Raw genomic sequence first — 13161 nt, forward strand, 5'->3', positions numbered from 1 at the left:
CGAGAGCCCTTTACAATCTGGTTAATTGATGCATTGATGATTGACTATTATTGATTGTTGGTTTTGCATGATAATTTCTTATTGGATTGTTTTAATGTTTTACAATTGCGGCTTGTAAAAGTATAGCAATATTAAATTGATGAATCGAGCAGATGTTAATTTGATATTAAAGGCTATTTTCAATAAGAACTTAGATCTAGTAAATTGCGAGAGCCTGTTAGGTCTATGTTGGTTAATAAATTGCGAGAGCCTGTTAATCATGTTATTTGTGCAATGTCAATGATTGATTACCCTATTTTGCCCCAGAATATTATTTATTGGTGAACCTATACCCTAGATCCTTTTATATATTATTTTCTCCCTTTTCCTACTCTTTTTAGTTTAGTTTCATATTCAACTTTTAATATTGGTTACTTAAATAATTTAGATTATAATATTTAATTAGGAGTAAAAAGACTTGTTTCCCTGTGGAGATCGACCCTACTTCCCTATCTACTTTAGTTAGTGAATTAGGTAATTATTTTTGATTAAGGGATACGACTTTACCTTGTCACCTATTTTAGGAAACTTCTTAACTTATTCCTAGGGATATAAATAGGCTTTGGTTAGGCATATTAGATCACTTTTTTGGACTCGTTAAATTGAGTTGAAGAATTCTACAATTCCCTTCAATTTCAGATTTACTTTGTTCAAGATTTCATCTTCAATTCCATTAATTCAAGTATTTCTTCTTTCCTATATTATTATGTCTTTTGATTATTTTGTTAATTTAATTATGAGTGAGTAGATTTATATTCTAGGGTTAGGTTGAACCCTAGTTATGAGTAATGCATGATTTCCCCCAATTCCTTATTTTATTAGATTAATTGCTTTGCTTATTGAATTGTGCTAATTTATCAATGTTAGGTTAGACGTAATTTGATATTGATTGAACCAAGTATCTTATTTATCAATGGAAGTTGAGATTAGATGGTTTGATTTAATTCAATAAGGGCATGAAATTCTCCATGGAAATAGGTAGGATGGATTGCTAGGATTGAATGGATGTTGAGTTTAATGTCTCTAAATTGCATGATACCATGGAAATAGGTTTGATTGGATTTTAGAGAAGCCATAAATACTCGGAAGGGGTTTATTGGTATTTTTAAGGGCACATCCTTCCTTTGAGTATTATTATTTTGATTAATTGGGGTAGGGATTTATCTTTGCATTATTCATACTAGTGGTGATACTTAACTCTAGATGTTTTCATTAATTGATTTATTTCATCTTGATTCTTCTTGTTCATTTTGTTTAGAATTAGATTAGTTGAATTTCACTATTGATTGGTTACTTACTTAGTAGTTACTTGAGTCTAATTAATTAGTTGAACCATAGTCTCTTGGGATCCGACCCTTACTTGCCCGTCTACATAGTAGTGGTCTTGTTAGGTTATTTTTGTTAGGTACGCGACACGCCTATCAAGACCTCCTTTAGCCATGGGATCACAAACAACACTCCAATTTGTTCTCGGAATATACCTAGATTTATTGACACGATTCCATAAGAATTGTTTACAACTTTTCTGAAGTTGACTCAGCACACTAACAGGAAGAATATTGGTTTGCATAAGATAAACAGGGTAGGAATTAAGGACTGATTTAATTAAAGTGCACCTACCGGCCATATTCAAGAGTTTAGCTTGCCAACCTTTAATCCTAGCACAAGTCTTATTAAGAAGGGGAAAATAGTCTAGATGACTTAGCCGTTTGTGACTAATTATGATGCCTAAGTACTTTCCAAAGTTGGTAGTGTTGGTAATATTACATATAAGACTATTAACTCATCACTTTATAAGACTATTAACTCATCACTTTAGTTTTTAAAGAGTAAAAAAACACATCAACATTCACATGTAATAAGAAAATGAGAAATAACTCAAGTGATTAAAACTTCTTTCTTGATTTTAAGTTGGTTTTAGATTGATTCTCATCACTCGTCTTCGTGTTTGTTTTTTTTTTAAAAAAACATACGCATGTAATAAATCATTAAATCTCATCCATAAACTATAATCATAATCGTGTACTAAATTCAAATCACAAATATGAAACAATAAAATATGATAATTCAATCAATCTTCAGAAGCCAAACGTTCACCTCAAATTCCATCTAAATGGCTAACCGTCTAAAACCAAGTTGCGCGGGTCCTTCAATTTCATCAGTATCTAATTTAGTAGCCACATTTTCTCTCTCCAATTCCAGAATTCTCCCCTCCAAATTGAGTGCTGGACTTTTGAAGAAGAACAACAAGAACAGAACAAATCGTCGCTTAATTCTGGGTTTTGGTGTTGTTTGTTCATCTTGGTCTCAGTTTATGAGCATGTTTGGCCTTCAAAAGGGCAATTCTTTCTTGGCTTCTGCTAGGGAGAAGAGTGCTGTTGAGGAGGTACAAAATTCTGTAATTCTGCTTCTGGGTTTTAGTATTTATGTCATTTATGTTCATGGGTTTATGCTAATTTTGATAATTCATGCTAATATTGGACCTAATTCATAATTTGGCTTATTTTATAATGTTATTTATTGTTCTGTGTTGATTTTGATTATGGTGTAAAGGGACCCTGAATGGGTAATTAGCTAGTTATATAGACCGGATTCGATTTCAATCATTTCATTTCTGTTAAGATATATATGTAAATATATTTATGTTTGTTAAGTAAATATTCATGTATAGCTTTTCCTGAGAATTTAACGAATTAAGTTAGTTGACATCCATTCGTGTATAGTGTTGATGATTATTTAGCATTATTCTGCAATAGTGTAGTGTTAATGTGTTATTGTAATTGTTGGATCACATATATTGGAGTTAGCTGAATTCTAATCCCTTCTTTGTAAAATGATATGGGAGAAGGCAGAAAAAGTCTGGCTTATCCTCCCTAAATCTTGTTATAAATGGTCCTTTGTGGAAATTTGTTGATGCTACCAACTTATTAGGCAATTAATATGATTACTCCAGACAATGTCGTTTTATCAATAAACATTATGTTAGAACATTTTTGATGTCGAATAACCTAATGCCTTATATATTTAACCTTATGAATAATGGTGATATCCAGATTAAATTTTTGGGCAGAAACATTTTATAAGGAACTCTTGTTTGTTGGTTTAGTGAATTTGTTCTCTTTAAATCATGTAGGTTTTGAAAAATGTTGAATGGCCGGAGCAGTTTCCATTTAAGGAGGAAGATTTCCAACGCTATGATGAGTAAGGTTCTAAAGAATTGATCTGCTTCAAGTAGTTATCTGAAATTGTACTCGTATTTATTAGTTACTTTATTTAATTCTTCTAGTAATTATGTACTCCGTAACATTGACGGAGTTCTATATAGAGTGTTTTGAGTAAAGTTATATTTAATGGTTTGTGATTAGATCTCCACGACTACTTACCTTTGGTGATGGGAAGATGATAGAAATTGTCCAACCTTTTTTTTTTTTTTTTTTTTTTGGGTCTCTTCTGTATATCATGTCAAATACTTGACGCTAAGAGTTTGGGACATTGTGTGTTTGATATGTAAACCCCTGAAATAAGTGTTTTATTGACTTGATGCAATCTCCAGCAACTTTCTCATACTCTAGATGCATGGTAACTTAGGTTATAATCTTGTCCCATAGATGGACATAGTAACGGTGTTATAATCTGCAGAATTGATATATTCACATTGATACATAGTTTTTTGCATCTAAATATGACTAATATTAAAATTTTCGATTCTGAGAAGTGAGTTTTGGCATAATATACTTGTACGGTTGTACCGATGGAGCTTGTTATCTAGGTGTTTTAATGTAGTGAGCATGTTGCATGTACAATGGAGTTATTAGGTTTTATTTTTAATCATTGAAAATATTGAAAAAAAAAGCGATAAAGGTTTTTATCTGACTACTTATGAACCTGAATGTGGTGTTGTGATTAATGCAGCAATTTGATATTGCAGCAACACCAACCTTTCTTCAACTCATCTTTGCTGCTCATGACAAATGTTATAGCTCTTTTGTTTTAACAGAAATCTAGATTACGTTATACGACTTCTTCCTCTGTATTTTTTTTCCATTCACAAGTAGAATTTTAGACACATTTGTTTTGACGCAATTAATATAATTACTTGTGTTTGTTATGTTATCTCTCACATTATGATATTATGATTTGTAAAGGATACATGATTCCATAGTGTTATGTCTGGCCATATGTTTCATGTTTTCGATGAATAACCACCACTTGCCATTAGACTCTATAATCCTACCAGCATTGGAATTCCATGTATAAATCTGCTGCTGTATAACTTGTATTAACTAGTGGCATCAAGCTTGAGATTGTGTGTAAACCTAAATGTGACTTTGATGATTTTTGCACCAGCTGTGTAGTATCACATGAGCCTCTAGAACCTATGGTCTCGTTATTTTTCTTACCAAATTTTGCTTCCTCATTGGATTACAGTACATATATTTTGCAGGTCAAATGATACATTGTTCTATGATACACCACGTTTTGTAACTCACATTGATGATTATGCTATTGCTGCACTCACTAAATATTACTCAGAGGTTTTCCCTCCCAGTAATACTCCAGGGGTCAGTATGCTGGATATGTGTAGTAGCTGGGTGAGGAATCCAATTCAAATCATTTTGTTACCTCAACGAATGTTTAATGAGCATATATGTATTTTCATGCATTTCAATTTTTCTCTAGGTTAGCCATTTTCCAAAAGGGTACAAGCAAGAGAGGATAGTGGGAATGGGCTTGAATGAAGAAGAGCTCAAGCGGAATCCAGTAAGATCTGTTTCCTACTTTTCTAATGTGTAGCAATTGTATTTCTCTTATGATATATATCAAACATTCTTCAGAAAAATAAAAGGGTACCCTGTACTTTTACCTTAGGCAATGTTAGGATTTGGAAAGCTTAATTGCCAATTTGTTTCCTTTTTTTCCAAAAAGTTAAGATTAAAATAAAGTTGGAGTTATTGCTGAATTAAGTTATATCACAAGGTCGGGTTAGGATGCATTTTAGGATGTTGAAACTTGAAAGTAAATTAGGTCTTCTCTTTTTGCTCTAGTCCTGTTATGTCTTTTCTCTATATTATCCTAGTTCTAACTCTATTGCCTTCCCCCCCCCCCCCCCCTCCTCTGCTAAGTACCAATTTTGACTTTGTATCCTACAAAGGCCTTTCAAGCTTCGAAGGTTGATAATCATGATACAGAGTTACATACCGAGGTCCAATAAGTTGTTGCAAATTACAAAGTTAGATTGACAAGGGGTTGGGAAGCAAAGAGAAACAAATCGAATTTGTATTACCTGCTTTTGCAAAGGAATTATCATGATTTCAATCAACTCCGTCCTAATATGCAAGTGCCTGAGCATTTTTCTGTTGCAAGAATCAACAATATCATTTACCGTACAGTTGCACTTCTTAATTATCTGAAACTTTGCAAACTAGTATCATTGTTGTGTTACTAATTTATAGCTGACAGATACTTCTTACAAGTATTTCTCTTAGAGATTTTAGTATTTTACTTGAAATGGGTGATGGAAGCTGATCCTTGCTTTTACTATTTTCTTACATTTTTAATAGCAAATTATAGTAAGTGCCAGCTATATGATAAAATTCAATTTATTTACTGAAAAATCTCTAAGACAAATTCATGCTTTCTCTGATCCTCTGGTTTTCTTCAAGATGAATATTAGTTTGATCCCCAGCAAGTGTAACAAGTTGCTTTTTGCAGGTCCTGACAGAATATATTGTGCAAGACTTGAATGTTAATCCAAAGCTTCCATTCGAAGATAACTCTTTTGACGTTATCACTAATGTGGTATGCACATCTGTCACTTTGATTCCATGAGCCATGACCTTAAAGTTCATAATCCTTAAAGTATAATCATTATATATGGAAAGTGAGTTGAACTTTTCAGGAACGGCGGTAATATGTTTGCTTATATTTAAAACATCATTACTGAACATAATGGCCTTTTTTCTTTTTCTTTTTTGACAAGATAATGGCCTATTTCGATCCTTAAAAAAGTGTGGACTAGATGCAAGTTTTATGGCTTACGTAACACTAAGTATATTATACGTAAGTTATCTCTTAATAATAATGTGCAGGTAAGCGTAGACTATCTGACAAAACCACTTGAGGTATTCAAGGAAATGCAACGAATTCTTAAGCCTGGTGGTTTGGCTATAATGAGGTGATATGTCAATGCCCCTTTCATGTTATAGACATTGAATTTGCCTGATTATGTGGCATGCTATGAGAAACTACCTGCTAACAGCAGCCAAAATAAATACAAAAAAAAAAAAAAAGGCCTCTCTCTTACCCCTTATCAAACACTAGATTCATTTAAGAAGCTTCAAACGTATTTAATAGCTATAGTCTTTTTCTTCTTCAATTTAGATTATAGCATTTCTTACAACCAAAGAAATTGTTTCTTGTTGTCATGATATTTTAGAAAAGGATGATGCTCTTTTCCCTGTTGTCATGATATTATTATGTAGATATATTTTGTATCTGAACCAATGAAAGATTTACATTATATTCTGACTTTTGTGACTTTTTTTTTTTTTTTTTTTTTTTTTGTTGTTTTTGTTGAAGATGAGCAATGCAAATCTCTGCCACAGTTTTATATTTCCCTTCCAAATCTGAACTGTCAAATCTTACTTCTGCTGTCTCTCTACCCCACCCTAGTTTTATTTTGTGTACTTGTCTGTAATCATAAGTTTTGTGACACACAGCTTTTCTAATCGATGCTTTTGGACAAAAGCAATCTCAATATGGACATCAACGAGTGATGCTGATCATGTTATGATTGTTGGAGCGTATTTCCATTATGCTGGAGGGTTTGAACCTCCAAAGGTAAATTCTGATTTTACTGTATATTTTTCTCTTCCTAGTGTCTGTCATTTCTTGTATGTTTCAATTCTCATGCACATACTGTTTGGTCCTTTATCCCAAAATTCTGCTATTTTTGATGGGATAGTGTGTATTTTTTGTTTAGTTTTTTTTTTTTTTTTTTTTTTTTGGGAAAGATGATGGGATAGTTTAATAGTGCTTAACTTGGTTTAAAAGAAAAAGATCTCGAACATTACATAGAATCTATATACATACATGTATGTATATTTTGTGGCTTCATAGAATGCCTGAAAGTGAGAAGTTTCTAATTGGACAAACCTTACTGGGACTGCAAGCTTAGGTCGCATTCAGGAATGTGCAAGTTTCAGTTATAAATTTACCTTCAAAGTAACATTTGTCAGAATTTGAAGCTATAAGCTAGATTATACTTGAAAAAGTACATATTTACAGCTTAATCAGCCTTAAAGAAACAGAATTCTAAGTTTATCATGCTGATGTGACATAATGCCAACTTTCTTTGCTCATAATTTCTTCTTCGAGTAGTCAGCACTTAATCCAGATTCTGCAGAAATATCCAACTTTACAGTTAATTGAACCAAAGTCTCCAATATATTGTGGTGAGCAACTAGTTTAGAGGGGGCACATATAAATAAGGAAAGCCAGTAATTAGGATTAGTACAAAATAATCAGTCAAAAGATATACCTCTGAACAAACAGCATTCAAAGCTTCAAAGAAAAGCATGACCTATGCTTTATGTCAAGTGTGGCATTACCAGATTCTATAAATCCTCTTGCATTATAGAAAATCCCAAAGGTGGCCTTTTCCCCAAGTGTTTAACCCAAAAACAACTAAGTTGACAATGCCTTCAGGCACTTTGAATTTTCAGTCAGTTCTCCTATTTTTGACATTATATGCCTCATGGGCTTCAGGAGATTCAATCCAACAGAATTTCCTTGAATGCTTTAACGAGAACAAAATATCCAATGCCCCAGTTCCCCCAGCAAGTTATAGCCCAACAAACACATCATTCTCTACTGTCCTCCAATCCACAGCTCAAAATCTAAGATATCTCCTGCCTTCTGTGAAAAAGCCTGAACTAATTATTATGCCAACTGATGAATCCCATGTCCAAGCTGCTGTAATATGTGCTAAAAAGCTTGGTGTTCAGCTAAGAGTTCGTAGTGGGGGCCATGACTACGAAGGGGGCTCATATGCATCTGAGATGGAAGAGCCATTTGTTATCCTTGACATGGCCAAACTTCGAATAGTAACGGTTGAGATCGAAGAGAATAGTGCATGGGTGCAGGTTGGTGCCACCATAGGTGAGCTCTACTACAGGATATCGGTGGAGAGCAAGGTCCATGGATTTCCTGCTGGGCTGTGCTCCAGCTTGGGTGTGGGAGGCCACATCACAGGAGGTGCCTATGGTCCAATGATGAGAAAGTATGGCCTTGGAGCCGACAATGCCATTGATGTTCGGATGGTCGATGCCAATGGTCAGATTCACGATCGTAAGTCCATGGGGGAGGATTTGTTTTGGGCCATTAGAGGAGGTGGGGGTGGGAATTTTGGGATCATCTTAGCTTGGAAGGTTCAGTTAGTCCCAGTACCGGAAAGGGTGACAGTTTTCACTGTTGCAAAAACCTTGGAGCAGGGCTTTACAAAGATCTTATCTAAATGGCAACAAATTGCTGATAAGATAGATGAAAATCTCTTCATCAGAGTCATAATGCAGAACTCCAAAACCCCAAAGGGTGACAAAACTGTGATGGGTTTGTTCCAGGCCTTGTTTCTTGGACAAGCTGATCAGCTGCTCAAGGTTATGCAACGTGACTTCCCCGAATTAGGCTTGCAAAAGAAAGATACCTCTGAAATTAGCTGGATAGAATCAGTTCTATATATTGCTAACTACCCCTCTGGCACAAAGCCTGAAATCCTACTTGAAGGTAAGCCAACGTTCACTAATTATTTCAAGGCAAAGTCGGACTTTGTCAGGGAACCTATCCCAGCAAGTGGACTTGAAGGTTTGTGGAAACAGCTTATGGAAGATGAGGGCTCCCTAATGATCTGGAATCCTTATGGTGGGATGATGAGTAAGATACCGGAGTCTCAAATCCCGTTTCCTCACAGAAATGGGACCATATGTATGATCCAGTATGTGGTAACATGGCAAGATGGGGAAAGTAGTAAAAGTAGGCATATGGAATGGATTAGGAAGCTATATAACTATATGACACCTTATGTATCAATGCTCCCTAGGGAAGCATATGTGAACTATAAGGATCTTGACTTGGGTATGAATGAAGTTGGCAATGCTAACTTTATAAAGGCAAGTGCATGGGGTAGCATGTACTATAAGGATAATTTCAACAGGCTAGTGAAGATTAAGACGAAATATGACCCTGAGAATTTCTTCAGGCATGAGCAGAGCATCCCACCTCTGCCGCTTATGGAGAACAAAAAATGTATCCATTGGGATACATGTCATACATCTGATGTTCAGATGTAATAGACTTGTTTAATCAGTATAATGTTAAGCTACTAAGCTAGTTTTGTAACTTTTCCTTGCATAAACTTGTCAACATTCCACTATATTGTGTAAGATGCATATCATGTATAAAAATGAAATTTTATTTCATTGTATTGTTGTGTAATAACTTCAGGCATCCTGAATTGACAAATTGTGACAAATAGGCTTGCATTTTAACATCTTTAGGTACTCGTTGAATGAAAATTCTATATTTTCTTGATTTCTGTCTTTTATCTTTACAAGTTTTGCAAGTTTGTCGTCTTTAGACTCTGTACTTATGTTTCTGCACTATTATGTGCAGGTTGTAGACATATCTCCTAACCCTGGTCGGTCAGATCCTATGTACGTTGTATATTCCAAGAAGTTATCAACGGCATAAGTTTAACAACGGTCTAAGCTGATTTTGGATTTTTAACGTCTGCACCGCTGCACTGGTAGCAATATGATGAGTCAGTCTTACTAGTATAGCAAACCTTTGTTTTGTTAGCCCTTTAATTTTTACACTTTGATAATGATCTGAGCTAGAGGGCACATAAATAAGGAAAGCTTGTAATTAGGATTAGTATTAAATAATCAGTCAAAAGATATACCTCTAAACAAACAGCATTTAAAGCTTCAAAGTACAGCATGACCTATGCTTTATGTCAAGTGTGGCATTACCAGTTTATATAAATACTCTTGCATTATAGAAAATCCCAGAGGTGGTATTTTCCCCAAGTGTCTAAGCTAAAAACAACTAAGTTGATAATGCCTTTAGGCACTTCAAAATTTCTGTCAGTTCTCCAATTTCTGACAATATATGCCTCATGGGCTTCAGGAGATTCAATCTAGCAGAATTTCCTTGAATGCTTTAACGAGAACAGAATATCCAATGTCCTAGTTTCCCGAACAAGTTATAGCACAACAAACACATCATTCTCTAAATTTATGCCAATTACAATTTAAATGTTAAAACTCTCAATTCAAAACAGTGAAATCTTGTGCAATTGCTTCTTATAAGATTTCTCCACTCTATGGAACAACGGGGACTATGAGTCTTGGTCTTGTTTCTATTTTTTCTGCACACATCTTTTGGAACTCTGCATTATCTCTCACCGTCACTATTTCAAAGTGTTCTCTGGCTTGAACGGCGAATTTTGAAGCAATTTTTCGATGAACAGTTCTTTTTTCAAGTTTTTTTTGTATGATCTATAAGGTTGGGTCTTTAGTAAATACTTGTTAGGTGTGACAGACTTTGATACAATATAATCCATAGATTTTTTTGTATGCCTTACTTATGGTATTCAAGGGAATTTCTTTACATAGTTGAAAATGCTCTGGCTTATCAAGAACCAACTTATGTTGATTAGCCATGGAAGAGGTTTCATCACCAAGCCTTAAATTAATCATCACCATTAAACCTTGATGTGCCTCAACGTCAGTGGCCCAATCCAAGTCACATAATATCTCTTCATCAAGATCTTGTTCTACCAAATTTTACAAAACAATAAACCATATACGAAATATATAACATATTTGCCTGTTCTTCCAAAAATATGATTTTTTTCTTAACATCAACGGACATCTTACCGTATAAATCAAAAGTCTTAATTCTCATTTTTTTTTTTGCCATTTTTTTTTTATATAGATTTGACCTTTTCCTTAGCCTCTTATCTACATTTTTTTTTTATAAATAGGTTCAAATTAAATCAAAATTATATAAATTATATTAAAATTATTTATAAATTAAGAAATTACGTGAAACTGATTAGTATTTAATAAAATTACATTTTTCAAATTAATGGTCATATAAAAATTTTGCAAAATTATTTTCCCTAAATTAATGCCCATAAGCTTAAAAAACTTAAAATCATAGATGTTTTTAACCATCAAAACTTAAAATTGGTTAAGATTATATAATGTGGTAGAATTGATAGAATAACTTGAGGATCCAAGACAGTTCACTAAAATGTATTGATATGACAATGAGTGTCCTATCTTAGATAAATGTACTTTTATTCATCCGCCCAAACTCAAGATCGGATGTGTCGTAAGACATAAGAAGAGTGCGAATATGGCAACAATTGCTTCGGAAGTTCACTAAAACGTGCAAGTTTGGGGCAGAGTGTCCTATATTGGATAAGTGTACATACATACACCCCCACATAGGCCTGCGAATGGATTAATGCACGAGTCTGCTTGCAATCACTCTTCCTGAACATGTAGTTCTGTTTTTCTAGCTCTAAGGCATGTTTCTAATCTTGATGTTGCAGCAGTTTAGATGTCGAAAGTGTATAAGAGTTACCGGATACAAATATACCTTGTTGTTTGTGTTGTTGAACGGTTATGATTAGTATAAAAAACAATACTGGTATATTACAAGTGTATATATACATTCAAATTTTTTAGGGTCATACTATTACAGAGATCTATACTTCTGTTTTGTTTTTATCAATTAAACAAATTTCACACCAATTTTTTGGTTTTGAAAGTAGGGATTCCCTCCTTGAAGGACTAAATGATACAACGTAGATATTAATTGTTAATCATTGGCGTTGCATCACAGGATTTGAGGTTTTTAGGTTGAATGTTATGACTGGAATTCTCACCAAAGTTGAAAGCTTGGGAAATAGATCGATGATCGTATGACAGGGAGGTGGCTTGGTGTCGGATATGATTGCGGTGATACTTGTGTTTACAACTTAACAAATGGGATGCTTGACAAATATTATGATGGTCCTTCAAAACCTAGCCATTTTTCACAATATATGTGGGTTGAATCTCCAAATTCGTGTGACTTTAATTTGTGATTTTAGAGGCGTCATACAACTTAATTTACTTCACTTTTTTTCTTTCTATTTGTTAAGTAATAAATTATTGATTTTTTTTTTTCTCTTTTGATGAAGTACTCCAATCTCCAATAACGAACTCCCAATCCTATATACATGAGATAACTTATATACTTGTAATATGGTTTGATGATAACTTTAAGGAATTATGCATGTAGACACACGGACACAATCACACAATTGGTTTTGATGGCATCAATTAGTAAAGGAAATAATCTAGAAATTTCAAGTTACTAGATTAATGTTCAAAAGGCTAGAAAGTGTAGCCTTTTAAGAATTATTCCAACTGTATGCTGCCAAGAACCATCGTCAAAGCTACAATTAGGGCACATCCCATGTGATAAATCTATATTATTATTATTATTGAGGTTGATGTTTTTAATTTATTATTATTATTATTTGTCCACAATATATTTTAACAGAAATTAATTACTTGGAAGTATAATTGATTCTTCCTAGTAGGACAACATTGGTATCGAGTTGTTGAAAGAATAAAAGTCGGTGGTCCACTCACGTCAACACAAAGGGTTGGAGTGTCTCTATATGATAGTATGTTGTCCATAGTTTCTTGATAATTTTCGAGATCAATAATATAGATAATATTATATCTCAAAATAAACCAATGAAAGTTTAGGGGTGCAATTCCTACATACAAACGAGTCATAACTATTTATATATACAAATTAAATGAGTCGTAATGATTCTTTTAGTTTTGAAATAGATCGATTAAAAGATCAGACAATTAATTATTTGAGAGTGAAGATCGAAAACATTATGATATCATACACTAGATTATGTTGTTTGGCCTTGTTAATAAGTTAGCTTCTGCCTCATAGATTAACCATCAATTTTTCTTAAGTTTATTTCTCTGTAACTCACACACATGATGACTAATTGAACCCTTAGGAGTTAGGAGACTAGATAAA

At 33.7% G+C, this 13161-nt stretch overlaps 1 protein-coding gene and 1 pseudogene across 2 annotated transcripts; both read left to right on the plus strand.

Moving 5' to 3' along the window:
- The first annotated feature begins 2081 nt into the window (after positions 1-2081).
- Positions 2082-12194, plus strand: LOC145590029 (uncharacterized). 2 transcript variants are annotated; one of them, XM_081646762.1, is made up of 8 exons: positions 2082-2425; positions 3173-3240; positions 4484-4631; positions 4720-4800; positions 5752-5838; positions 6129-6214; positions 6759-6879; positions 11953-12194. In XM_081646762.1, the coding sequence occupies exons 1-8, from the start codon at positions 2153-2155 to the stop codon at positions 11971-11973; spliced, it is 885 nt and encodes a 294-aa protein (XP_081502888.1). In that variant the 5' UTR covers positions 2082-2152; the 3' UTR covers positions 11974-12194. The 2 variants fall into 2 exon arrangements, with proteins under 2 accessions (XP_081502888.1, XP_081502887.1); XM_081646761.1 differs by lacking the exon at positions 11953-12194 and adding an exon at positions 9709-10055 and having other exon boundaries at positions 2083-2425.
- Positions 6904-9627, plus strand: LOC145590028 (monolignol oxidoreductase AtBBE-like 15 pseudogene; annotated as a pseudogene).
- Positions 12195-13161: the final 967 nt, after the last annotated feature.

This window comes from Chenopodium album, chromosome 17 (genome assembly GCF_948465745.1).
Source record: "Chenopodium album chromosome 17, dcCheAlbu1.1, whole genome shotgun sequence".
NCBI classification, from domain to species: Eukaryota; Viridiplantae; Streptophyta; class Magnoliopsida; order Caryophyllales; family Amaranthaceae; genus Chenopodium; species Chenopodium album.

Bases quoted from the DNA above. Each gene is read 5' to 3' on its own strand.
- LOC145590029 (XM_081646761.1), top strand. From the start codon at position 2,153: ATGGCTAACCGTCTAAAACCAAGTTGCGCGGGTCCTTCAATTTCATCA. The intron at 4,801-5,751 runs GTAAGATCTGTT...TGCTTTTTGCAG, and splicing joins AAGAGCTCAAGCGGAATCCA to GTCCTGACAGAATATATTGT. The intron at 6,880-9,708 runs GTAAATTCTGAT...TATTATGTGCAG, and splicing joins GAGGGTTTGAACCTCCAAAG to GTTGTAGACATATCTCCTAA.